Genomic DNA, 27,731 nt, shown 5'->3' with positions numbered 1-27,731 from the left:
AAATTAGTTATTCATTTAAAAATTAAGTACGTCATAGAAATAAGTTTAAAAAAGTTAAGTTAGCTTTTTAAGTATTATCTAGCACTCTGACATATATTTAAAAAGAAACGTACCCATAGCAACGCCCGGCGACTTGTAACGCTGTTCGGTGAAAATGGCGGCAATCATGTGTGTGATTTCATTGCAGTGAGCGGTGACGGAGTTGACGGTACCAATTTTGCAACAGATCTTCCAACGTAATGCAACAAAATGCTTCATGAATTGCTCTTCGCGTTGAATGGGTACCCGGGAACCATCTTCGTTGAAAAAGAAGGCACTTTTTCAGTAAGCACTTTCACTGGCTGCTGTCTGGTGCATTTCAACATTTTAACTCTGGAGCTTCTTCAACTTTGTTCGATGTGGGCTTTGTATACACGGAACCTGCGTAAAGCTGTACCTGCATGACTGGACACATTTGATACTACGTCGGCTGGTAAAAAGTGTAAGAAAACATGGTTTCGCGCATAAACGAACTGTCACAAAGGTGACACTTGACTGTTTCTGAATAAGACTTTCACGTTTACGAAGAGTTGAACTTGCCATCGATCTTAAGTTTTTAGCGCCGTTTGTTCCATTGTTTGTGCATACGTTTTCAACTAATGTGCATCTGTAGACGAACGAAGATAGCCAAACAAAATGTCGAAACTTGTATTTTAAATCGAATTAATGTTACAAACGTCTGTCTCGCGCGTGGTGTTCATTACTGTGATTTAGGCAACACTTGCTACTTCAGTAACTGCATGTAAAAAATTAATGTTTTCCTGAACATTTTGTTGATTACATTTAAGTTTTCATGCATGTTTGTTTACAGGTTGTCAAAGGGCTGCCTTTTCTGCATCCATCCGAAACCACGATTCTGGACAAGCTTTGTGCTTTAGGTTACCATGTCAAGTACTTACGGAACTTCATTGCGACCTACCACAGCTTTAGCACAGGAGGTTGTAATGTCTTTTGCTTACTACATTTACTGGTTACCCTGAATTATTTTGAACGATTTGTGGAAGTTGACAAGGTGTGGTGCCGCTGCTAAGCATTCCTTGTTATACAGAGTTTTGGTATTCGCTCTGCACATCCATATTCTCTGCTGAGCTCTGTGCGCCGTAATGTTTTTCAGAATAAGGGCAGGGACCTTGACCATGCACATTGCTTGCTCTGCATATTGTTTTACTGCCAAATGAGCGGTTCATGTAAGTGCCAGCAGCATCAACAGGATTCATGTATTAAAAAAGGAGCGCCGACCAAAGGTTGTTGTTTAATATGAGGACGTTTCGGCTTCTGAAACGTCTTCGTATTATCAAGTGATCAAGGCTTCCATATGGAAGCCGAAACGTCTTCGTATTATCAAGTGATCAAGGCTTCCGTATGGAAGCCGAAACGTCTTCGTATTATCAAGTGATCAAGGCTTCCGTATGGAAGCCGAAACGTCCTCATATTAAACAACAACCTTTGGTCGGCGCTCCTTTCTTAGTATATGAATCTGCTACCCGACCAGACGAGTTTTCATCTTACGTTAGATTTCAGCATCAACAGGATCGTTCCCTATTGGGGCTTTGTTTCCAACAAATGATACCGCTGGAACCTGGCTGACATTCCTGTAGTTTCTGCAATATATTAGCATGCAGAGGCATTAGAAGCTAGTTAAGTAAGCTGGTACTTGGTCCTCATGTCTTCCCGAATGAAACCGACAATAATAACTGCCGCCTGCGCTTGCTTTGTATTCACTGATGTGGAACCAAAACCACTACTATTGGGAAGGGACCGTGTAGCTTGTATTTCACGGGTTTTTATTTGTGAATTCCAGGCTCACAGGAAGGCGAGAAGACGCTTAAAACTGGATTCTACTTGCATGCTCTTTGTGCGGGATTGAAAAAGGTCTTGCATCGATACTCGGAGGAATTGCTTGTCCTTGAGAAAGAGGTCCTTGAGGGAAATCAGGTGTCCTTGATGCGCTTTCAGGAGGTCCTTGATAAGGTAAATTTTTTCTCAAAGCTGATTGGTGTGGCATACGTGATACTGCCAAATATTTCCCGAGCATTTGTCATTGTGCACTGGATTAGTCAGCACCTGCTACGTTATCTTTTTTTTGTGATGTGCTCATGGCTTTGCACTGTGGATGAAGTACAGAAGACAGTAGATTTGGAAGTGTTGAACTGTGATATTAAGTTGTGAAGAACATTCTATTACATAGTGATTTGTTCTGTTTCACAGGGTTTGACCTGTTAAAGATACAGAACTGATTGCTTATGATGACAGGAATTTTCCAAGTATAACCAAAATTTAAGTTTTGGTCATTTGTGCATAATGGGCGAAAAAAAGTGTTCTTTATTCATTTGTTTTTCTCATTGAGTTTTGCTTGCTAATTGGCTGCAATGCGAGTCAGCTGCATTATATTGTTTTAAACGAAGCCAAGAATGTTGAAAGGTTGGTCATGTAATGTGATAGGGTTTTCAATGTCAGCTGTATGTGTAGCGGAAATGTGGAAAAAAGACTGTGACGAAAAAAAAAAATGTGATGGGGGTTCACTTGATTAATGGGTTATGGGACCAGTGACAACAGGTCATGTGACCTTGCTATGTGATGACGACATTTCATCTGAACAATGAGCAGCAGTTCTTGGTTGGGGAGGGTGTCTGGACATGCCATTTGACTGTGTAAAAATCACTTTCATACTCTAGTTCTATCGTGATGCTGTAGGGTTAGACATTTGACCCTTTCAGGTGCCATTTATCACTTCGATTGTAAAGAAATATTTTTATGCCTAAGAAGTATATCTAGGCCTCAGGAAAGCCAATTTGTTAGTTCTCCATCGGATATTAATGCTCTGGGGATCATTTTTGAGTTTCAGAGATGCATATGACCTAAGGAATTCGGAAAAAAAAATATATTTACATCTTTACTGGTGACAAAAATCTGTTAGAAAATGGTGGGAGACACATTACCAAGCTCTCAGTTTTGTGAAATATTTGTTGCATTTGCTAGTTGGCATGGAAAAGCAGCTTATTTCAAGATGAAGGATGCTAAATTAAAATGAAGGAACCGGTCCTAGGTACAGCACAACCTGAGAAATGGCTGCGAGTTCGCAATGTACACAGTTGTGTACAAAGCGCCTTAAAGGGTTAACAGACTGTGTTTGTCTGTGCTGTGGTGAGCTTAGCTCAGCGCTGTTTGATTGCCCTCCGTGCCCAGTACCACCTGCTGTTTCTGAAACTGCGTGACTTGGTCACCGAGGTTGAAACCAATCGAGTGCATGGCTGCAGCATCCTCCAGTATGTGCACAAGAGCTCTATTACAGCCCTTCCTGTTGCCAAGAAGAACATGTCCCTGTGAGTCTAGTTCCTCATTGCGTCTGAACATGAATATAGATGGTTTTTTAAAGCTGTGATCATCTATCAGTGTTCTCCTGACTATCTCTTATAAAAGACAGTGTTTCTTGATAGTGCCAGAATTTATGCTTAAGCGATATCAGGATTTTGAATCAGATATCAATGGTATTATGTTTTTCTACTTGTACTTCCGTTGTCGAGAGCACCATGTTGCATGTGGGCCAAATACAACGTTATCGAAGTTACTGGCGTTTTATGCTTTCTTTTTGCACAATTTTAATGTCTTCACTTGTTTTGTTACTTAAGCTAAGCTGTGCCACAGTGTTCTGCTAGTATACAGATATCACAATTATTGCTTCTCACATCATTATGACTAAATCATTACATCGCTTGGAGCCTCTTCATCTTTCGATGTTGTAGGAAGTCTAATTGTTGTGTCTCAAGAAAATGTGGAGTGCCATGGTATGAAACATAGTAAGCGCTATAATAGAACTCAGATCAAACAGAATTAAAGCAACATAAATCTTGACGCATAATTATCGCACCAGGTTTCTTTTTTTTTTTTAACCCTCCTGGGTGTCATTCTTTTTCTTATCCTTTTCACTCTTACAATGTCCTGTGTTGTTCACCGACTAGTTCAACATTCCGTGTAACTGGCTGCTGTTGTGGGCTGCAGGAGCGCTTGCTCTCTGCAGTGCATTATGAATATTAAAGCGCTGTTTTAACTTGCGCATTGTATTTGCAGGCTCTTGCAGGCATGTTATGGGGTGCTGTGCCAGCAGATCTCCTCCTGGGTGCTGCACGGCCTTCTTTGCGACCCACACAAAGAATTCTTTGTGAAGAAATTAAGCTCAAGCCCATCCCAGACGCCACACAACACCAGCAGCAGTACTTTAGAAGTTTGTACTCACTGCACTCTTTCATGCAAATTTTTGTCCAACAAAGGAGACATTGAAGGAATGGAGACATCAAAGTTTAGATCATTTCGTTCTTTACAATCATGCATGCCCACCCTGTATACGCAATGCCTTATGACCTTGACCGTACCAGAAGCTTGGAGGAACGCAAACATCATCTTAATTCATAAGAAAGGGGATGCCAAGGATTTAAAAAGTTACAGACCGGTCATCTTATTGTCTGTTGCATACAAGGTGTTTACTAAGGCAGTCGCTAATAGAGTCAGGGCAACCTTAGACTTTTATCAACCAAATGATCAGGCAGGCTTTCGTAAAGGATATTCCACAATAGATCTTATTTACAATTCCAATCAGGTTATAGAGAAATGCAGAGAATATAACAAACCCTGATATATAGCCTTAATTGTTTGCGAGAAAACATTTGACTCAGTGGAAACATCAGCAGTCATACAGGCATTGCGGAATCAGGGTGTAGAAGAGCCTTATGTCAAAATACTGGAAGATATATATAGCAGCTGCACAGCTACCATAGTCCTCCATAATGTCAGCAATAAAATTCCAATAAGGAAGGGCGTCGAGCAAGGAGACAGGATCTCGCCAATGCTATTCCAATGATCTCACCTGTTTACAGGAGGCATTCCGAGGCCTGAATTGGGAACAGTTGGAGATAAGAGTTAATGGAGAATACCTAAATAATCTGCGATTCGCTCGTGACATTGCCTTGCTGAGTCACTCAGGAGGTGAGCTGCAGATCATGATCAATGAGTTAGACAGGTAGAGCAGAACAGTGGGTCTAAAAATTAACATGCAGAAAACCACAGTAATGTTAAACAGCCTAGCAAGGGAACAGCAGTTCACAACTGGCAGCGAGGTGCTGGAAGTGGTAAAGGAATCTACTTAGGGCAGATAGTGGCAGCTGATCCGGATCATGAGAGGGAAATAAGTAGAAAGATAAGAATGGGGTGGAGCGCATATGGCAGGTTCTCTCAGATGATGAATGGCAGTTTACCAATATTCCTCAAGAGAAAAGTGTACAACAGCTGTATCTTACCTGTACTCACCTACTAGGCAGAAACATGAAGGCTAGCGAAAAGGGTTCAGCTTAAGTTGAGGACAACGCAGCGAGCCATGGAAAGAAAAATGATAGGCGTAACGTTAAGAGACCGGAAGCGGGCAGACTGGGTGAGACAACTAACTCGTGTAAATGACATTCTAGTCGAAATCTAGAGGAAGAAATGGGATTGGGCAGGGCATGTAATTTGAAGGCAAGAAAACCGCTAATCCTTAAGATTAACGGAGTGGATTCCAAGAGAAGGCAAGCGTAGCAGGGGGCGGCAGAAGGTTAGGTGGGCGGATGAGATTAGGAAGTTTGCAGGCATAGGGTGGGCGCAGTTGGCAAAGGACAAGGTTAATTCGAGAGACATGGGAGAGGCCTTTGCCCTGCAGTGGGCGTAGTAAGGCTGCTGCTGATGATGATGATCAATCTCTGATTATGATTCTCACTGCGCAGAATTCATTGTTGGGCGGCAATAGCTGTCTGCGTGATTGAAACTGTGGGATTCTATAGTGCGACTTTGAGACAGTGGAAAAGGATTGGAGAGCAGGAAGTTTTGATGGCATACGGATAACCATCTAGATGATTTTTGCTCTTGTAAACGGCTTCAGGAGAGAAGGGCTCTAGCAGAGTAGGGTAATAAAAATAAAGAGGAAGCATAAAGTTGAACAAAAAGAATTAAATGGTTCAAAAATTTCAGGTAAGGTATTCTGAAGGGTGAGGTGTACAAACTGTAAAGTTTCAATGCAGTGATGGTGCTATACATGTAAAGGGCAGGACAAGGGACCTGCAGTGCTCCCCAGTGTTAGTCACGCTTAAGAAAGTGCTCTGCAAAATGTTGAGAGTGCAGTCATCTTCAGTGTGACATCAGAAGCTGCATGCGCAGTTGTAATAATCAGGGTGTCTAGCGACCTGGAATACTTAAAATCATCGGGGAAATTTTGTGCACCTGGAAAAATCGGGGAATTGTCATGGATACTATAAGTAAATTAGCCAAGTCAGGGAAAATGACCAACTAAAATTAACGGAATGGTCTGCTGTGAATCACAACAAGGCATGGCGTCCTATCCATTTGAGTAGCCTTTTTCCACTGGCCACGAAGTGACTACTGCATACATTGGTTTGTTCTGTACTGGTTGTCGAACTGCTTGAGTAAACATAGCTACGTTCAAACGCATTTTCTACGGAATGAGCTGGAGCCAATAGCACACAGGGTTTATGCACCTTCTGTTTTCTCATGCGAGGCACAACGCTGTTCTACTCGAAGTCGTTCTGGAAAGCTTGCTCTCAGCTGCTTCAATCTCATAGGCTGTGCAGAAGTTAGTTTAAGTTTTTGCTTCTTTTGTGTTTTATATTACCTGTTTTAGTGTTGGAGCTACTCAACAATATTCAGTTCTGTTTGCAGCCAGTTTTTATTACCCTTACTGGCCTAACAAGAAAATATATATTTGCAAACTTCTAGCAAAAACCTCACATGCTCGAAGGAAAAGAAAAAGGGTAGTCACCCATGCTGAAGAGCTGGAACGGGAAATTTTCTAAAAATGCAGCAGTAATTATAAGCTGCATTAAAGGCAACGGGTAAGGTTTAGGAAACCTGCATCGAGGTCTGTTTTTGCTGTACCTCTTATAAAAAGCTTGCTTTCTATTTACCCTGCTAGCGTGCCAGCTTTGTTATAAATAATTTGTGTAGTAGCTTAACTTTGTCTCTCTCATTGCAGACCCCGCTAGAGTCAATGGATGATTTTGGCTTGGATCCACACCTGCTCCCTGAACAACTTTCCGCTTCTTTTGCCAAAAAAGTGCTTTTTGCTGGATCAGCTGTGCGAGTCTTTGGCCAGTCTATGGGTGAGCTGTGCCTGACCACCATTTGTTGTCATATTGGTGCAGTTCTCCTTGCAATTTTGTAGTGATAGCTATATGAGGGACTCTTTTTGCTCTAAGCAGCATTGTTGTTGTATGTCATAGCCCAAAACTCCTGCGTTGAGCTAAAATGTTATCTAAGCAGTCCTGGGTTCTTTAGGGTCGGGAGGAGGTGATCTCAAATGCGCCATCTGTGGTTATGTAACTCAGGTGACTCCGAAAGGGGTGCAGTGGCTTGTCTGAGAATTCAGCTTGCTTTATTTTGTTCTGCAAACAGATGGAGAAATTTAAATTACTTACTACAGCATCCCAACATTGGAACAAATGCATTCTTTCTCATGCATAGTGTAGACTTGCATGGCATGTGCAACATAAGCACAGTGACTGCATTTTTTTGTATTGAGCTCACTATGCAGTTGCTAAGAAAAGGCCAACCTGTCCCCAGGATCATACCTGTTTGAACTAAACTGAAACAGTGGCACCCACAAGTGCAAATAACAGCTCTTGATTCCTGCATGCTTTAACTGTGAGGTTGTTCAGTTTTTCTCTTGTTTGCAACGGTTTGTAAACCTTTGTTGCTAGCCATTTGTATCGTAGCTTTTGAACAAAAGAGCTGGTCAGTTTGAACGCGCCTCAGTCTTCTAGGTGACTGTGCAGTGTTACCAAAAGCCGTTGAGTGACGTAATCATGGTGGGCTTACGGCATGTCTTCTTTGGTTGGAACAGGACGACCAGTCTACAAGGCAGAGCAAGAGACAGAGTTTCTGGATCGCTTGCAGACAATCAAAGAGTCCCCAGAGCTCGACTTGCTTCACCTCGAGGCATTTGTGGAGGACGTTCGCTCAGCTGCAGCTGCGGTATGTTATCAGCTTGTTTGGTAATGTTCAGCAATTGAGACGGACTCAAAACTGAGGAAAATTCTAAATGGACTGACAGCTGAATTTTAAGGAACCGTAACGTTTTTGGTGCACAATCCTCCAGTGGGTTTGCTAGAAACACTATTAAATTTTGCGAAAAAATTTTTCAGTCAGTTGGAATTTTGCATCTCGATGCCAGAAGCCATGATCAGGAAGTACTATAGTGACTGCAGGCTGAAAACAGTGAATAACTGAAAACTATGACTCCAGCTGCCATGAATAAATTAGGTGGTTTTAGTGCGGCGTATCATCGGCTTGCATTTCCACGCACAAAGGTATTACGGCACAGTGATATAGGGCTCATTGGCGACAGTTTAAGTGGACTATTGCTCCCTCTTCATCTGAGGATTACAGGACACTTTGGCGCCATCTAGTAACAACAGCACAAAGCAGTTTATCAAGTATATGAAGGAAGTGCCACTCATCATTGAAAGACTGATCAAAGACAGCGTAAACCATCACAATAAAATATGAAAAACATTTTTAAAGAAAATAACAACGCATTTGACTACATAAAGGTCATATTTTAGCAAGATGTAGTCACATGGTGGGATGTGCTTATACTACCAAGGTTTCATCTTGGCACATCTTTTGACTTGTTCTACGATATCTTCAGTGCCAGAGTAAAAAATATAAGCCTTGTTTCATTAATGTTACACCACTCAATTCGGTGAAAATGGGACAGGATCTTTTCATTTACACCATAATCTCAGTAACGTATTTTAATTTGTTGTTGGTCCCTTTAATGCTTCACACAAGTCACTAAGTACTGCTGAGTACACGTGGACAAAAATTAATAGAACCTTATGTACCATACTTCATGCAGAATGAATTGGTTCTCCAGCCTTACCAACTCTTTCATTTTTAGCCACGCTGAAGCTTCTTTACTTTTTATTTTTGGCTGACAAAATTGTATAAGTGCTTTAATTTTATGTCTTCAGTACAGTGATGTATGCCAGAACTGAATTGGTTACTGCTCTTTGTACTCTGTGTCATCACAGTAGTATTTATTTAGGTTTATTTATTTCTTTTAGGGGAGGGGGGTTGTATTACAATGCCAGTGTACTCTGCTCCAATTTTGTTTGGTCACAACGAAGGAAAAAAAAGTGAAGAGCTAGAACTGTATCCCGTGATGCGACTGAGTACTTCACAAGATAATGACAAAAAAGTCCTTTCGTGCCTGTTTGATTAAAGGGATCACTTTGTTTCACTCTTTCGGCGTACTAAGCCTTGTGTCTTGTGCCAAATGCTACTGTGTTCCTATTGCCCTTCACTCCATGAATGCTTATGTCTAACCATATTTGGCTGCAGAAATTGCATTGCTCATGGAATTGTATGTAGCATGTACTAACAAAAAGCATAATTTTATTTAACTGGTTTGAAATGTGCTGTGAGCACAGTAGGCTGACCTTAATATCGGACTTTGATTTACAGTTGTCAGCCGATTTTTCATACTCGGGAGGGACCCGGAAAATGGTCTGAATAATTGAACAGTCCAGAGAGGCCGTGAACTTTAAAAAAATAATCTTTCTGTGGAAAACTGACTTTAAACATTGCTAACTTCGCCGCTTTCCAAGTTTTGCTTGCAAGCAGTAATATTAAACTTCATATGAGCCACAGCCATGCTTTCGTCATGTCCGCACCACCTCGTGTCACAATAGAGTCAGTCTACTTCATGATACCAGATAATGCAACGCAGCCACAGGCCATGTCGCGAAAGAATGCACACTCCACACAAAGCACGAACAGCCCGTTTTCCATCGACAACGACGCTGACGAGGATTGAGAGAGGTAATCCACGGAAAGGCGCGAGCGGAAGCAAGCTCCTGCGAATGCACTACCCCCTCACCTCCCCAGCATCGGGTTGCGCTGACCAAGCCACGGCGGATGCTGCAACTCCCCCGTTTTCAACGCGATCATGCATAGTTTGTAGGCCAACTCAGTGGCAAGGATGAGTGTTGTTACGTTTCGCCTACGACGCGCAGTATAGCCGGCGCGGATGCAACGGACGCCGGGGCTTCGTTCAAAGTGGCGGTCATTTTGGGCCCGTTCAGTGCTGCCGTAACGCCTCCCGCCAAGCGCGTCCAGGCAGGTTTCAATGCCACGTGTCGTCGTGTGTGTGTGTGTGCATGTTGGTGCCCACACTTAAGCGCGGCAGCCGGGGAGAGGAGCTCCCCAACTGGGAGGCGAGGAGGTCTGACTGGCGCCAGCCCGGCGGACGCGCACGTCACGTCTGAACATGTCCGAGCGTCGCCGTATCGGGCGCCTCATCCCGTGCCGTTCCTTCTTGCCCTCGACTCCGAGGGTATAAAAGGCAGCTGCCCCGGACGCCAAAGAGAGACTTCGATTTCTTCCTTCGAGTAACGTGGTCGCCCTGACCGGCTGCTCTTTTGCGATGCCAGAATAAACAAGTTGTTCTGTTGGCAGTCGACTCATCCTTTGCCAGGGCCTTCGGATGTTTCCAGCTGTGCCCCAGGCCGCCAGGCCAACGCTACCCTTGGGGCTTGCAACCCATTTGCAACAGTGTGCCATAATCTCAAATGGCAGCCATGAACAAATAGCCAAGCCTATCCAAGCCAGCCCGCCCGACTGACTCCGTTCAAATCCAAGTTGACGCCTTTCACTGTGGTGGAGAACCGGTTGGTTGCGACAGTGATGCCTGCTCACATCTATATTAAGCCGAAAAAACGAATTTTCGGTTGAAAAACGAGGTCCACAGTGTTGCTGTCGGCTGTTTTAGTCCAAAAAAAGACGAACTTTTGGACTCCACAGAGTCCGAAATATTGATTGTGAATATGTACACGTTCCTGTGAGATGCGTGACAGTTCCTCAACGAGGTCCAAAATATTATGCGAGTCTGAATTACTGGAGTCCTAAAAATCGGTCAGCTACTGTAGCTGAAGGTTTGAGTTACTTGGGCTTGAATTATTGCCTACCAGCTGTTGCCTATGTACAGGGTAGATGTAATGTTTCATCTCAACTGAAATTAAGATGCTGAAAGCATTCAAGATTGTTGCCTTCCTAATAATCAGAAACACTGATGTGTAGTGGTATTAGGCGTGTAGACGTTGAGGTTCGTAAATGCCATTTCGCTTGTTTGCATGCTGAATACAGAGGAGCATAGAATATGCACAGTGCTTCGCATTCACATGCACTGTACATGCACTGGTTGCAAAGGCTGTAAGCATGTTTCAGTCAATTGTTTGCCTAGGGAGTTAGTTACACATCTATCCCAGGTGGTCTCATTGTCTGCAGGGTTGGCTGGTTCGAGAGGTATTCACAGTCATTAAAATGAGGCTGTCATGAAAAAGAGTGCAATTAAAGCCATCATTGTCATTGTGACCTTGGCAAGGCACTAGAAATACCATCTTCATAGCATTTGCGGCCCGATGAGGAGTATTGTCACTTGTTCTTTTCAACAGCACCTTTGGCAGCTCTTTGTGGAGGAAGGCTGCCTGCTGTCCCAGCTGCGGCTTCTCAGGGATGCATACCTCTTGGGCCGAGGAGAACTCTTTCTGCACTTCTCCCAAAAGGCCGAACACCTTTTGTGTCGTCCACGCGCAGCTACAACTGAGCACGGTGAGCATTGCTGCTCTGTTCTGATCCCCAAAAAATTACATTGGAAGGTTCCACTGCATTCAGGTATGACATGGCATGAACGTAGGAATTTGTTTGAAATGCACTTTCTTGCTTCAAATCTGTCACTTCCTCAGTTCGGTCTTTGAAGCAGCACTGTAGACGAAAGGAAATTTCCAATCAGCATGAGTATAAGCTGATGATCAGATGACGTTGCACAAGACGAATTGGGAGTGGAGATGTAGTTACAAATGTACTAGGTGCACTTTGAAAGTGTCAGCCTCTGTGCAAAGCCGTTTCTGTAAATTCCCTGTGGTAATCTCAGTAGAACCTTGTTGATGCATTCCTGGTTAAAATGATTACTTGATTCATACGTTCAAAATTGTGGGCAATAAAAATGTTCCATAGAGTTACACTATTTTTCCTTCTGTTAATACGTTTCTGGATGACTCGATTTTCCGGTTACTACGGTCAAAGTTTCTACAAATTCTGGTTGTATGGTATGTTTAGCCACCAACTACACATGGGCACTCATAATGAAGAGCTAGAATACCAGTGACAGTCACAGGCTGTGGTGGCTTCTCTGCAACACCTAGTTGCAAGGGGCCAAAGGGTGTAAAAAAAAACAAATTTGAACAATGCGTTAACATATGAGCGGGCTGTACCCGCAGGGAAGCGATATGAAAAGGAGAAATGCAGTTCCTGAATGAAAGGGAGCGAAGCATCTGAGAACTACAACGATGTGCTTACATGCAAATGCAGCAAAACAAGAACGCTGCGGCAGTCAGCAGCCGCTGCAGCTTCCCTGCTGGGCATTGAGGGAAGGAAGCAAAGCAACTGGAAAAGAAAGAAAGAGCAAGAGATTCTCGCTACTTACGCCATTGCTGTCGACAGACCGGGTGCGTCGCGAAGTTTTTTCTGCACTAAGGAAAACGCAGATGCGGGCTGAATTCTGTGAGCACTAGGAAAAGAGTAGTTCAGACGTTGTGCCCAGATATGCTAATTGACATTTTTTTGAAGTGAAATTGTCAATAAATGGCTTTGTATCTCATTCAGCAGTTACATTGTACAAAATTGGGCGGTTTGGTTGGCACGTTTCCCCGGACAATGCATTTTTCCTCCCGTCTTTTTAAAAACTGTATTAGCACTATTAAAAATGTGAACATTAATTGGGTACAGTTGCTTTCCTGCTGCCAGTTGGCACTTTGTGTGATTGACTCCACAAATCACTGGAACCAACAATGGACAATAATCAGTGGGCATTGCATGGGCACTATTGTGCTCTTGTTGTCAGGTTTGGGCCAACTTGGTGGCCACAGTAGTGTTTTCAGAACTGCTGCAGTCTTGTATCTTTTTGCTGGAGCAAAACATACCACTGATGAATTAGTACGAAGCAAAGAAGTAATTTTTTTTTTATGCTTGTGTGTTCAGTTTACACTAAAGAGGAACACCGGATTCAGTTACTTGTATCACATCTGTCAGATTCAAAAAAGGTTCCCAGCACACACCAAATTAAAGATTCTTATTAAAAGTCTTCACAATCTGGAATACACATGTGTTTAGAGTAGAAAAATGATCCTAATAGCCTCCTACTCATTTAGAAGGTTCAGCAGGATTTGATACCCCTTCCTAGTACATATGGGCAGGTTTCTCTTCCTGTTCTCGCCACAGAGATGACAAGTCAGCATGACATACCTTGGGCAACTATGTCGATTTTCCTAGTGGTTGTCTTAACAGCAGAGCCAAGTACTACGCTTTTTGTGAGCGCAGGATAAATTAAGTGGGTTATTGGGCGCACTGTAACAGCACATTTTCAATACTGCCTGTAATGCTGTGTTAAAAATTTATTCCATCTTGTTTTAATATGTGTTGCCAACCTCATTCCTAAGGGTTGAAGACTTAAGTAGAATCAACATTTGAGCTAGTTGGTATAGCATCGTGGAAAAAATAAAACGCACTCAGAACAACCATTTTTTTTTTCATTCTGAAAATGTAGCCAACAAAGCAAAAAAAAAAATGAACCCAGGAAAGGGTTTGATTGTGACAAACTGACAACCACGAACTTGCAAAATTTAGGGGACTTACACTTCTCGGGCTAAAGCAACTTATTCATCATTCCCCTACTTCTCAGCTGTAACTTGTTTCTGAAATGCTCCACAGCATCAGTAAAAACCCAAAAAAACTGTGACATGGCACCGGTAGTCTTACGTTTTTGCTTTCATTGAGAACGAAAAGTAGTGCTAATTGAATTGGTACAAACAGGCTATTATTCTTTAAAGATGACCTGCAGTGAGTAGCTTATCTCAGACTTGCAAGCTGTCCAAATTTGCCCTTCACACAAGCCAAGCTAGGTCAGTATTGATGGGAAACAGCGGCGCAGCCTGGATAAGATACACATAGGGTCTTGGGCATATCTACCCCGCATACTAATCAAATATCATGTAGGAACATATTTACCACACAAGTTATTAGGGACCAGGCAGCATGGCACGCTTTGTTTCTTTCAGCACTTGATATTGCGAGAAAAACCCTCCCATCTGGAGCTCTGATCTGTATTCCAGTGTACAGCCCCATGGGCATTCTTTTTTGTAATGCTATGCAGCCTACAGAATGTAAGGAAACTGTTGAAATAAGAGAAAAAGGTTAAATTTTTAAACTCAGTTGTGGCCGGCACAGACTATGCCAGGTGTTGGCCAGTGTATGCCTTCTATGCTAGGAAGTTGCCACTTAACCAAGACCAGTCAGTTGGGTGCATGGCAGCAAAGAGACCGCATCTGTTATATTCCGTCCTAGTGACTTTGCTGATTCTTTTTGTGAACCCTGTCGCACCATACAGGAGAACAGAATTTCCTTCAAGGTGGATTCTAAGCATGATCCAGAAAATTGTTTGATGCGCAGTTTCTCACTGTAGTGTTGCTGAAATCCCTGTAATTCTCCGACTGCAGTTTGATGTGTTGATGTATCTTCTTTTCAACAGAGGTCAATGAAATCTTCCAGCAGGCCTGTAGTCTGCTGCAGTCGGAAGACGAGAACCTTGCCGAACAGTTCCGTATCACTGTTGGACCTCCGCTGCGTGAGTCCCCTTTGTTGATTAGAGTAGAGTACAGTATTTGGTTTTCATGTGAGCACTCTGAATTTTCGTGCAATCTGTAAGCCATGGATTCAAAAAGCAAAAATTGTTCTCGTGTTGTTTATACTATTACCTAGACAGAAACGGCCGGATCACCTCATGTCAGCTTCAAACTTGCTGCCGGGCCAGTTGATTGCTCACAATGTTTGGGCAGTTTATCTGTTTGTGATAAAAGATCCAACGAGAGATGTTACTTCAAGGGGGGAGAACGTTGTGATGTGCTGAAAATAAACACACAAAAATCTGGTGGCAGCAATGGCCTTCTTGGTAGAAGTGAGACATTTGGGTGTCCAGCTCTCCCTTTTCAAACACATGGCAGCATCTCAAAAAATGCTCTGTTGCTGAGCTGTGGACAGCAGTCTTTCAAGCTCCAAAAAAAGAAGAAAGAGAGAATACATCCTTGACAGTGTTTCTGCGAGGTGAGAATGAGTAACGAGAGCGGCCGGTCAAACCCCTTCACATAGCCCTCGGCTCAACACGCACTGAATTGTTGCATGATTATTGCGGAGAGCTGTCACACATGCATAGTCATTTAATCCTACCTGAGTCAAAACTGGGAATGAAAGCTTGGCCAGGACCTCAAGCCAGTTTCTGCAGGATAGCAGACTATGGTGCTGCCTTCAAGCCTAGTTGCCAGACATTGGCTACACCTTGCGACTTTTCGTTCTTCACCACATCTGTGGCTTGAAAAGCTTTGGGCTGTTCACCTGAGTGCAGCAAATGGTGTGGCACCTGCCACACTGGATTTTATTGCATGCTTCCTATTGGAATGATAACAGAGCTCTGGATATGATGCATATCCTGATGAAGTTTGCATGCAATAAATATGAAAAATCGATCTACTTTGTTAGTAGATGACTAGCAAAGAAAGGGACTATTTTAGGACACAACTCAAACGAAGTAGCGGATGTCTCAAACGAGGCCCTCCAGCCAATGGCATCGACCGATTTTCATGACGCAGCAGTTAATCTGATTAAGCTGTGCTTGGTCGCCTTTCATCTGCTACCCCCTGTGATGTCACGTTAGCAGGTACAAAGGGATTAACTATGACCTCATGAAAGTCGGTTGACGCGATCGGCCGAAGGGTCTCCTTGTGGTGGTCTTGTGGTAGAGCATCCGCCTCGCATTCGGGAGGTGCTGAGTTCGATCCACAGTGCCGCCGGGCACCCACCGGTTTTCTAATGGGTACAAGATTTCCCCCTGCCTGGTGCTCAGCTCTTCTGGGGTGAGATGCTTGGGAAAAGGGTCTTGACCACAGTTGCTTTGTTCTTGAGTTGTGTCCGACTATAGTGGACTTCTCGTCTGTCATATCAGTGGCTATTGTTGATTGGCAAGCACTATTTGCCAACATGTTACGCATGGTCGTTGCATGCAAACAGCGCTGTGAATTGTACCTGTGTTCTCAGTTAAACGATATTGTGAATTTCAGTGAGATGAGGCATAAGTGGCGTTGTAGTGCTTACAGTATTGTGCCTGCTGCCGATTTATAGAATGTATTGTTTTTGCCTTCCCAGTGACACAGGACAGCACTCAATCTCCTCTGGCTGGCTGGGAGACAATAGGCCTGAACTACAAGGTCATGTGGCCACTGCATGTGTTCTTTACTCCAGCAACCTTGTCAAAGTAAGGACAGCAAAAAAACTGCACATTTTTCAGCTGCATTCTTGTTAGTCATAGTGTGCAGCACGCACAAAAAGAAACTCCACCAGAACAAACAGCATGGAAGTAAAGTGATGGTTGCTTTATCACCTCATTTAAAAGAAGCTGACCATGTGACCTTGTATTGTTTGACACGTCTTGAGAAATAGCTTAAATCAACAGAATAGAATTTAGCTCTTTTTCAAATGCCATTAGGACATGAAGCAAGAGTATGTGGGGGGTGGTAAAAACTGTGCGGTGTGGCATGTAGCTTGTTTTAGTGGCTCGAACATTCACATGCTAGTTGTATGTGGTGCTGGAAAGGTGACAGCTCCCATTTGCTTTCCGTGCCTTTCGTGATGCTAATTTTTAGTATGGTTTATATCCTTGATCATGCTTTTTTGTGGTCAGCTTTGTTATTGCCTAAAATGTTTGTATTTTGGGCCACAAAATGCTGGCAACGTACACTCCTCCGTCTGCAGCCTTTTTTGAAAGGACATTGGGCACCAATTGAGGTTGGCCTGAAGTGATGGATTACAGGTTCACACAGTACAAGCTTTTTAATGCACACTTCAAGGGACTGTAATAAATATTCGAATTACAGAGCACCTCTTTGAGACGTTCTAAAAAAAATGCTGGGAAAAAACATACGATCCAAACTTCCTAATTTTGAAACATGTAACTGTTGAATGAAATACACTTTTTAACTGACACTTTCAACTCTTAAAAATGTCGATTTGCATTTCTTGGTGCAAGGTGTGAGCAGCTCCTTTTCTGTGGTTAGATTTTAGTCCTCTGCCGATGGCAATGGCAAAAGTAGCAGGGATCTCTTCCGCTTTTTTTTTTTTGGCTGCTTCACCTTTTCGCACTAATGCATTGCGGGGAAGCCACCGTGGCGGCTGACTGTCACAATGTTCTTGCTCTTGACGCTGCACTCCCCAGACCCGGCCCACTTGCATGTAAGCACATAATAGTAGTTCCCAAATGCTTTCTCTCCTAGCCGTGGGTACTGCGAAGAAGCAACTACATTTCGCCTCTTCATGTCACGTGCCTGCCGGAACGACGTGCTTGTTTATTAGAACATCTTATTCTTTTTTTATACTAAGGGCATTTTCCGATTTTGGGTATACATAACTATGTGCATGCGTCTGACAATGATGTCGGGGCAAATTTTTTGTTGCATAGATGAACAAAGAAGGACTGTGCAACTGTCTATTAAAATAACTTATTTTATAAAAGGTGGGACACTTGCATTACACAAGGAAAGTAGAAAGAAAAGTTAAACATAAAATAAAGAAAATTCACAACACCTGATGTTGTCATCAGCACCGAGAGTTTCAATCATAATGTCAGGAAATAAATATTCTAACCTTAACTTCAAATTTCTCAGCAGTGAAAGCATATTTTGCAGTTGAAAAAACTTGAACAGAGTCACAAAAGGCACAGCTGACGGATTTTAGAACTAAAACTGGAAGGAGTTCTGCTCGGTGTTCCTTGATGAACATGACGTTATCCACCATGTCACTCTAGCCCGAATAGGTTCATTCCCACCCTGCACAATCTTTACCCATTGTTCAGGAATACACGTGCCTTCTTTGCTGACATCTCCTCTCGTAGCATAACCACAAACACTATTAACCTGGCCTGCTCCATTCTCTTCAAGTCTCTTCTGCTTCTACTGTCAGCGTGAACCATATTGTCCAGCTCTCTATATCTGTGAAGTTGTGCATTGTTTTCCCGCGCCATTTCTCAAACTCTGCAGCTGGTTGCAGCACTCATGACTTCAGTGTTTCAGCGGCTTCACTGTAACCTTTCAGGTATTCTCGGCTGTTCCGGCTTCTGTTTGGAGTGCAACGAGCCCAAACGTTCCTCCAGCAGTGTTGGCTTCTTCAGTGCAAGGTGGCACGCACGGGTCCCCTGCAGGACTGCCCCCTGATGCGACGCATGATGCAGCTGCGCTCAGAGATGGCACACTTACTGGACAGCCTCCAGTACTACCTCCAGGTGATACGGATATGCCTGAATGACCTTCATTAGTTGGCACACACACAGGTGCCTGCAGTCATGGCTGCAGGATGCAGCAGCATGAAACTTCTACAATCGGTTTATTTACTTAGTATTGGTTAGAGCTGAAATCCAGGGTTCGACGGAAACCCGTCTGGTCGGGTATGTTCATGGCGGAAAATCTTCAAGCGCCGACCAATCGTTAAAAAAGATGACGTTTCGGCCCCGGCTTACAGGGGCCTTGTTCACAATTGAACAACCTAGCCTAGCCTAGCCTAACCTAACCTAACCTAGCCTAGCCTAGCCTAGCCTAACCTAACCTAACCAAACCAAACCAAACCAAACCAAACCAAACCAAGCCTAGCCTAGCCTAGCCTAGCCTAGCCTAGCCTAGCCTAGCCTAGCCTAACCTAACCTAACCTAACCTAACCTAACCTAACCTAACCTAACCTAACCTAACCTAACCTAACCTAACCTAACCACCTAACCTAACCTAACCTAACCTAACCTAACCTAACCTAACCTAACCTAACCTAACCTAACCTAACCTAACCTAACCTAACCTAACCTAACCTAACCTAACCTAACCTAACCTAACCTAACCTAACCTAACCTAACCTAACCTAACCTAACCTAACCTAACCTAACCTAACCTAACCTAACCTAACCTAACCTAACCTAACCTAACCTAACCTAACCTAACCTAACCTAACCTAACCTAACCTAACCTAACCTAACCTAACCTAACCTAACCTAACCTAACCTAACCTAACCTAACCTAACCTAACCTAACCTAACCTAACCTAACCTAACCTAACCTAACCTAACCTAACCTAACCTAACCTAACCTAACCTAACCTAACCTAACCTAACCTAACCTAACCTAACCTAACCTAACCTAACCTAACCTAACCTAACCTAACCTAACCTAACCTAACCTAACCTAACCTAACCTAACCTAACCTAACCTAACCTAACCTAACCTAACCTAACCTAACCTAACCTAACCTAACCTAACCTAACCTAACCTAACCTAACCTAACCTAACCTAACCTAACCTAACCTAACCTAACCTAACCTAACCTAACCTAACCTAACCTAACCTAACCTAACCTAACCTAACCTAACCTAACCTAACCTAACCTAACCTAACCTAACCTAACCTAACCTAACCTAACCTAACCTAACCTAACCTAACCTAACCTAACCTAACCTAACCTAACCTAACCTAACCTAACCTAACCTAACCTAACCTAACCTAACCTAACCTAACCTAACCTAACCTAACCTAACCTAACCTAACCTAACCTAACCTAACCTAACCTAACCTAACCTAACCTAACCTAACCTAACCTAACCTAACCTAACCTAACCTAACCTAACCTAACCTAACCTAACCTAACCTAACCTAACCTAACCTAACCTAACCTAACCTAACCTAACCTAACCTAACCTAACCTAACCTAACCTAACCTAACCTAACCTAACCTAACCTAACCTAACCTAACCTAACCTAACCTAACCTAACCTAACCTAACCTAACCTAACCTAACCTAACCTAACCTAACCTAACCTAACCTAACCTAACCTAACCTAACCTAACCTAACCTAACCTAACCTAACCTAACCTAACCTAACCTAACCTAACCTAACCTAACCTAACCTAACCTAACCTAACCTAACCTAACCTAACCTAACCTAACCTAACCTAACCTAACCTAACCTAACCTAACCTAACCTAACCTAACCTAACCTAACCTAACCTAACCTAACCTAACCTAACCTAACCTAACCTAACCTAACCTAACCTAACCTAACCTAACCTAACCTAACCTAACCTAACCTAACCTAACCTAACCTAACCTAACCTAACCTAACCTAACCTAACCTAACCTAACCTAACCTAACCTAACCTAACCTAACCTAACCTAACCTAACCTAACCTAACCTAACCTAACCTAACCTAACCTAACCTAACCTAACCTAACCTAACCTAACCTAACCTAACCTAACCTAACCTAACCTAACCTAACCTAACCTAACCTAACCTAACCTAACCTAACCTAACCTAACCTAACCTAACCTAACCTAACCTAACCTAACCTAACCTAACCTAACCTAACCTAACCTAACCTAACCTAACCTAACCTAACCTAACCTAACCTAACCTAACCTAACCTAACCTAACCTAACCTAACCTAACCTAACCTAACCTAACCTAACCTAACCTAACCTAACCTAACCTAACCTAACCTAACCTAACCTAACCTAACCTAACCTAACCTAACCTAACCTAACCTAACCTAACCTAACCTAACCTAACCTAACCTAACCTAACCTAACCTAACCTAACCTAACCTAACCTAACCTAACCTAACCTAACCTAACCTAAAGGCCCCCGTAAACCTAAAGGCCCCCGTAAGCCGGGGCCGAAACATCATCTTTTTAACGATTGGTCGGCACTTGAAGATTTTCCGCCATTGGTTAGAGCTGTGCGAATAGCAAAAATTTGGGTGTGAAGCGAATTTGAATATTAAAAATTGAGCGTGAATCGAATATTTTTGTAATAGTACTGACTAGTTAAGTTACAGATGAATTGTTCTGCAAAACATTGCAGGAAAAAAGCAAATTTATTGCACAACCTTTTTCAGTAGTGTACTTTCACATACCATAGTTCTCAGAAAAAGAACACTCCAGTACAGCTGTTAAACTGAGTGGATGGTTACAAGTGGAGGAAAGTGAGCTGCTCAACATGTCCATGAAGTAATCATGTTCTCCTGCTGGTAACAACAGCACCAGAAACTGAGAAATGCTTGTGGCTGGTATGGGCCGGCATCTCCTTGCAAGTTGAGCTAGCAAAGGGTAAGCTTTTGCGCCTTGCTCTCACGACCAGCTCAAGGATCCTCCTTTCGGTCCAGAATCGCATCTTGCAATTACTTTTCTGCTTCTGCTTGTGCTCGTGGCTGTGAATTCTGTCGCTGGCCTAGAAGGGTGTCGAAATTCTTCCACAGTGCTGAGATGGATTGGACTGTTTCCTGGGCATCAACACATGGGATACTGGGGTGCTGTTTTGTGCATCTTCAACTACCAAGTTCTTGAGCCAGTTACTCATTGCTCCATCTTCTTGGTACACCACCAGCTTGAAACGAGGGTCCAAGGGCACTGCCAAATTTGCAGCGTGGCCAAGTTTGTAGTTGGGAAACCTTGTCTTCAGGCACTTAGCCAAATTAGCAGAAAATACAGACGTTGCAAACTGTTGAGCTGCAGCATTGCTTAGGTGCGTGAGCAAGCAGTAAAGGATGGGTATAAGATCTGAGAGTGTTGGGTAGCCATCAGCTCCAGCTGTAGTTTTTCCTTCAAGCGGTTTCAAGGCGGCAACATTTCCCTCCATTCTTTCACCAAAAAGCTTTCAGTGTGTTCATCTTCAGATGCAGGATTTATGGTTATTGCCTCTCAACTCCACAAGCCTGGAAAACATTGCAACTTTGCTATTCCACCTCGTTTCAACATCTTGTACAACTTGAAGTGGCACCTTGTTTAGTTTTTTCGGGTTCAGTCTGTGATGTGCCTTTCGGCTGTGCTTGTAATGCCCAACAATGGCTCTTGCTTTCTTACAAAGCACAGAAAGGCCTGGAGTCATTTCCTTGGTGTTGTTGATAGCCAGCTGCAAGGTGTGGGCAGGACAAGTTCTTTCGAACCGAGAAAGAGCAAGTGTGGCTGCCCTGATATTGCGCGCTTTGTCAGTCACCCTATAAATTGGAAAACTGTTCTCTGGAATGTCCCATTCAGCAACAAGACCTTCAAAAATTCAACAAATTCTAGTTGCTGTGTGCTTTCCCGGAAAATAATGGGTGCTCAGGTTGTACCGCATCAGCTTGAACAGAGGGTCCAGGAAGTGGCATGTCAGGCTGATGTAGCTTTCATTGCTCTTGATGTCCAAATGTCAGAGGTGAATGCATGCCACGCCATCCTCGAATGCTTTGTGCAGCTCCGGACGAACCCACCCAGTGTCATCATACAACTTGAGCACCATTGTATGAGACAGCGGTGTTCTTGATGATGGCTGATAACCGGGAACTGCCTCATTCATCAAGTCCTTGAAACCACGACCTTCGACGATCGTATACGGGTGCAAGTCGAGGGCTATCATTCTGGCAATCTTTAGGTCCAAGGCCTGCCGTTTTGATTCCGGCAGCGCGCTTGGTTGACTGGTATCCACCTTTGCTTTAACAGCAGCTTGAAGCTCCGATTACAACTTTTTGTGTCGCTTCAAATGGTTAACGAGAATGGTGGTCATTGCCGTTGGCGTCTTCAGCATGTTTTCGCATGAGAGGCAGACTGTTTCAGATTAGGAAACTTTTCCAAAAAGTTCCAAATCGCGCTTCTCGTGCTTGGGCCAGGCGCAGACTCAGTTGAAGCTGTTTCCGCATGTCCATCGCAATGTTGTGGTGAACGCACGCAACCCAAGGCATGGGAGCGAAAGTACGGCGCACGACACCACACAGCATTTCACAGAGCACTCGTTAGAGCTAGCGCGCACACAAAGGCGTGAAAACAAAGGTACGTCTCGTGATGGCATGCACGGGTATGCTCGTAGTGCCCGCACAAAGGTGTGAAAACGAAAGTAGCTTTGCACAACGCATAGCGTTTCACGCGGGACTCCCAGGGCTAGTGCGCACAGCCAGACACAAAGACAAAAGTTTAAGTCATGTGACGGCAGGCACAGGTGTGCTCATAAAGCTAGCCCGCACAGTCAAGGCGTGAAAACGAAAGCTCATTGGCACAACAATGCACAGCATTCCTAGTGGGAATCTGTATAGCCAGCACAGCCAAAGGTGCTGTGTCGCACGATGCAGCAAAGTATTCGCGCAGGACTCCATAAAGATGGCTGCAGCGCAGGTATGCTGCTAGCTGCCATGCAGTGGCACAAAGTTAGGCGCGTGACTAGGGAACTTCAATATTCGGCCGTCTTTAGGGTGATGCTATCAAAATTTTATTTGACCGACTGATTTTGCGGCGTCGCGATGTTATTCGGAAAGGCTGCATTTTCGAATGTCTAGGCCATGAGATTTTGCTTCGACTGGAAATTTAGTTCTGCGTGCAGCATAGAAGGCTACACGTGTAACGAAAGAGCATCTCCAACTAGACAGTAGTTGTCACTACCCTGTGCAAGACTTGTTAGAAATGCGAAGGTAGGCTCTGTGACCTCCTGCAGCTTTTATTTCCATACCGCATTTCGTTCTTGTCCTTTACAGATTAAGCAGACCTATATTTAGTATTTAACAAGAAGTGATAGCCGTGCAATAAATTTTACTTTATGATGCGCGGGTACTCGTGCTTTGCTAGTGTGCAGCAGCTTTGACAGCTCAGTGATAACTGCCAAAAGCCTTAAAAAGAAAATGTTTCTACACATTGCATGTTTTCGCACTTATCAGAAACGATGTATGGCTTCTTATTTGTGCCCATGTGTCTTCTATGCTGCTGTGCTCGTGTCGAGGCACCCAGCAACTACAGACATGTCCAAGCCTTCGCACTAATCTATACTGTTTTTAATCGGTGCGCACTGAGCTGCCGCACCGAAACCCGCGTCGGCTTATGGTGGTGGCTGTCAACCTTTTCGGCAAATGATGCTCGACGAGGTTCGCGACGAGAATCTGGCTTGTGCGCGCAATGTAGAAGTGCTGCAATTTGATTCATTTTCGAATAGTGTTCAAATAGTTTGAATAGTAAAAGTGCGGTGCGAATTGAATTAAATAGCAAATGCTATTCGAAAAATATTTGAGGTTCTAATACTCGCACACGCCTAGTAGTAATCCAAAGCCCCAAGCATATGCATAGTGGGCTGCTTCTGCAAGATTTTGATGGTATATTTAAATTGAAGCAACATATTGTGAACAGTTTTGATTAGGCAGCACAACTGAGCTTCATTTCTTCAAATCCACTCTAATTCAGTTCAGCTGTTACTCGGATATAGTGAACATTGTTGTGTAGCAAACAAAATAAAACAGCCTCAGCATTGAACACATGGTGCTACTGTCTGTATATAGCCTGTTTTTTACATACAGTCAGTAAACACAAACTCTTCAATGAGCCATGGTATTTATATCATTCCATAAACTGTTGCTCAGGAATGAAATCATTAAATGGTAAAATAATACTTCTTGCACAAATACTTTTACTGGTTGTATCAACAAAGCTGCCGGTATGATGTGCAAAGTTAATATTATGTGAGCAGCTAGTCGTTTCTGTGGTCTCACTCATTTCTCCCATCTAGGTGAATGTAATAGAAAGCCAGTTGGGCCGCCTGCTCTCACGAGTGAAGGAAACTCGAGATTTCGAAGCCATCCAGCACGTGCACAACAGCTACCTTGCTTCCCTGCTCACTGATAGCATGCTAATGCTACAACCTGTAAGTTGAAACCTGGCATATGGCCATCCCTGCACAGTAGCATTTCTTCATAGTATTGCTAAACCCACGTCTTCGTACTCCGTCACTACATATATGCAACTGTATAAGGCAAGATATAATGCCATTTGCTCAAAGGAAGATAGGTCTGGACACACTTTGCTGTTTAAGCCAAACCTCTAGCTTTGTATTATAACCATGAAAATGTATAACTTAAACTAGCACAGTTTAAAAAAAAAAGTGCTTTTTGACACTATGGACAGTCTGGATGACGAGGATGTTTTGTTTAGGGTTGCACACAATGACATCTTAGTGCTGGTTGTGATATGCTTTGTGTAATGCATCGAGTGTTGAACAAATGTCTGTCGTGCTGCTTTCAGGTGCATGAATGCTTCAGGGCCATTCTGGGAATGAGCCAATCTTTTCATGCTACCGCTGACCCAGAGACAGTTCTCGCAGTTTGAAATCATTGAAAAGGTGAAGCACTAATTTTTTTCTTCCCGAACCTGGGTGTAGAGTAGCTTATGATCACCACTGCATGTACATACACAGATTTTTAAATATTCGCTTCCATACACTGACTCTTAAACGGTTTATGTCACTTCTTTTGTTGTCTGCTTTCCTGCACCTGCACTTTCCAAAGCTGAGTTTAGTGTAAAGAATCGGACTGAACTGTTAGCACAGTGCTGCGATCTTTCTGTACGCTTAAAACTGCTCAAGTCGTGAGAACACACCCTTCCAAAGCAGCATTAATTTTGGTGCGCCAGTAAATAACATTTTCCCTCTCTCTTTATGTTGAACTGTACACTTTCATAGTTTTGGATTTAAGGGGGGAAGCTGGTCTTAGAAAAAAATTTTTTATTAATGAAGTCACAATTATGAAACCTTCAGGGAACATGTATTTTTGCGTTCTGATTCCAAATATGGAATTTAATTTAATGTACAAGTCCTTGTGGACTTGATGTAACATGTTATGTAACTTTTTGTGGAGAGCTTTAACGAAATTTTGCTGCAGGGAACTTGCTAAAATGTATGCCGTCCGCTTGTCTTGACAACAAGTTGTGCAATGAGGGTAAAATTATTATCCTGCCTATCACAGAAGTTAAGTTACAGGGTTTTGAACTTCGTACTTCACAAACAGAAGGAAAAATTTGTTTTCCTGTTTCTGAAGTGACAACTTCAAAATTCTGTAACTCAACTTCTATGACAGGCAGGATGATAATTTTAGCTTTATTGCATAGCTTAATGTCAAGAGAAACCAATGGCATGCATTCTAGCAAGTTCCCTGCAGCAGGATTTCTTGAAAGCTCTCCACAAAAAGTTATATAAAATATTGCATAAGTGCTCAAGAAATCGTTGCACATGAAGTTAAATTCAATATTTGGAATCAGCATGCAAAAATACATGTTCCCTGAAGATTTCATAATTGTGACTTCATTAATAAAAAAACTTTTCTAAGACCCTCTTACCCCTTTAAGCCAAAAGTCTCACTTTCATGAAGCCTACTCATGTTGTTTCTACACCCTTCCAGTTTTTAATGGTCATGCTCTTGTAATATTTAAATTTTGCTTATGTTGCCTGCTTCTCTTAGTTGATATAAGCTTTTCATGTTTGCTTTGCAAAAAAAAATGTGGAAAGACAGCATCGCAACTGCTGCCAAGTATGGTTTAGGAAGTGATGCACCAGAGCACCTTGTGTTGCCACTGGTGCAACACAAGGATTAAAAATGTTTTCTTCAGCTATAGTTTTTTCGTTAGCTCCCTTCAGTTGTGATCGCAGTCACAAATGTGTACGCAGCACGACTCTCTTGTACAAGAATGTATGGGACACAGCTACAGCAAGACATGTAATGAGCCTTTCAGTTCCTTGTTAGCACATGTTATACAATGAAGGAATCTAATGCAGAATTTCGTTTCTTCACAAGTTCCTGCATTATTTGCTTGATGTGCAAATCGTGGCAGCTTCCGTTTGAGACGCGATCTTGTGCGCTGAGCATTTCATGGCAGTATAAAGTTAATGTGTTTTTCACAAAAGTCAAGCACTAAGTGGTGGCCAGTGCTCTGCAAACTGCTGCACACAATTTGTCGAGCATTTTACTAGCCAAGATATGTTGCCAGTGGAAATATTGGGTTGTCATGTCCACCCTTTTAGTTTTCCATCTAGAGCAGCACACTGGCATCCTGGTGTTGTTGACATGCATTGTTAGGGGAGAATGCAAACAGGCTCATCAATTTGATTTTGCATCAACTGCACTGAGATATGCTTTGGACAAGGGTATGCAGCATACTCGTTCAAAGAATGTGTCACCAGCGTTATCCTTAGTGCACCTTTTCGTAACACATGTTTATACCGTTGTTCCCCTTATGGATTTAGTTTCACCTATAGATCCCCCTTTGTGTTATTTTGAGATTACAGTGCCACGTGGGTGACAATTTTTCGTTATGATTACATACTCTGCTATATGGTGTAACAAAGCAGGGTTGGGTTCTGAAGTGCAATTGAAACATCCTTTCTTACTAGATTGATACCACTAAACTGTTGCTTGGTTAGTTGTAGCTTTGAGCCCACCATATATTTTATGTGCTCATGTGGTGTGTTATGCTTTTTCCAGGACTTTCAGTGCCGGAAACACCTGCTTCTCAAGGTGCTGTCCTCACTGCACAACAAGCTGTCTGAAGCGCAGCCCTCGCAGCTGCTGCTCCGCCTTGACAGTGGCTACCGGTCTGCCTGTGCAGCAGACTCAGCTTGACTTTCACCCGATCTGGGGTGGAATCAAGACGCCCCTATGCAGAGGTGGTCCGTGCTTAATACTAGTTTTATTTTAAAAGTTTCTTGTATAAAGACAACTCCCACGGGTTCTGCAAAAAT

At 43.1% G+C, this 27,731-nt stretch overlaps 1 protein-coding gene across 1 annotated transcript; it reads left to right on the top strand.

Moving 5' to 3' along the window:
- The first annotated feature begins 121 nt into the window (after window positions 1-121).
- On the top strand, window positions 122-27,731 carry LOC144125216 (gamma-tubulin complex component 4-like). Its single transcript, XM_077658427.1, is given in 15 exon segments — window positions 122-324; window positions 851-977; window positions 1,841-2,010; window positions 3,226-3,362; window positions 4,108-4,261; window positions 7,052-7,178; window positions 7,919-8,049; window positions 11,532-11,688; window positions 14,663-14,758; window positions 16,330-16,438; window positions 18,271-18,457; window positions 24,732-24,866; window positions 25,244-25,287; window positions 25,289-25,340; window positions 27,475-27,731. Coding segments are annotated over 15 exon segments (1,839 nt in total). The 5' UTR covers window positions 122-249; the 3' UTR covers window positions 27,613-27,731.

Source organism: Amblyomma americanum, chromosome 3 (assembly GCF_052857255.1).
Source record: "Amblyomma americanum isolate KBUSLIRL-KWMA chromosome 3, ASM5285725v1, whole genome shotgun sequence".
Taxonomy (NCBI): Eukaryota; Metazoa; Arthropoda; class Arachnida; order Ixodida; family Ixodidae; genus Amblyomma; species Amblyomma americanum.
The sequence above is the reverse complement of the archived record's forward strand: the minus strand, read 5'-3'. Positions and strand labels throughout refer to the sequence as shown.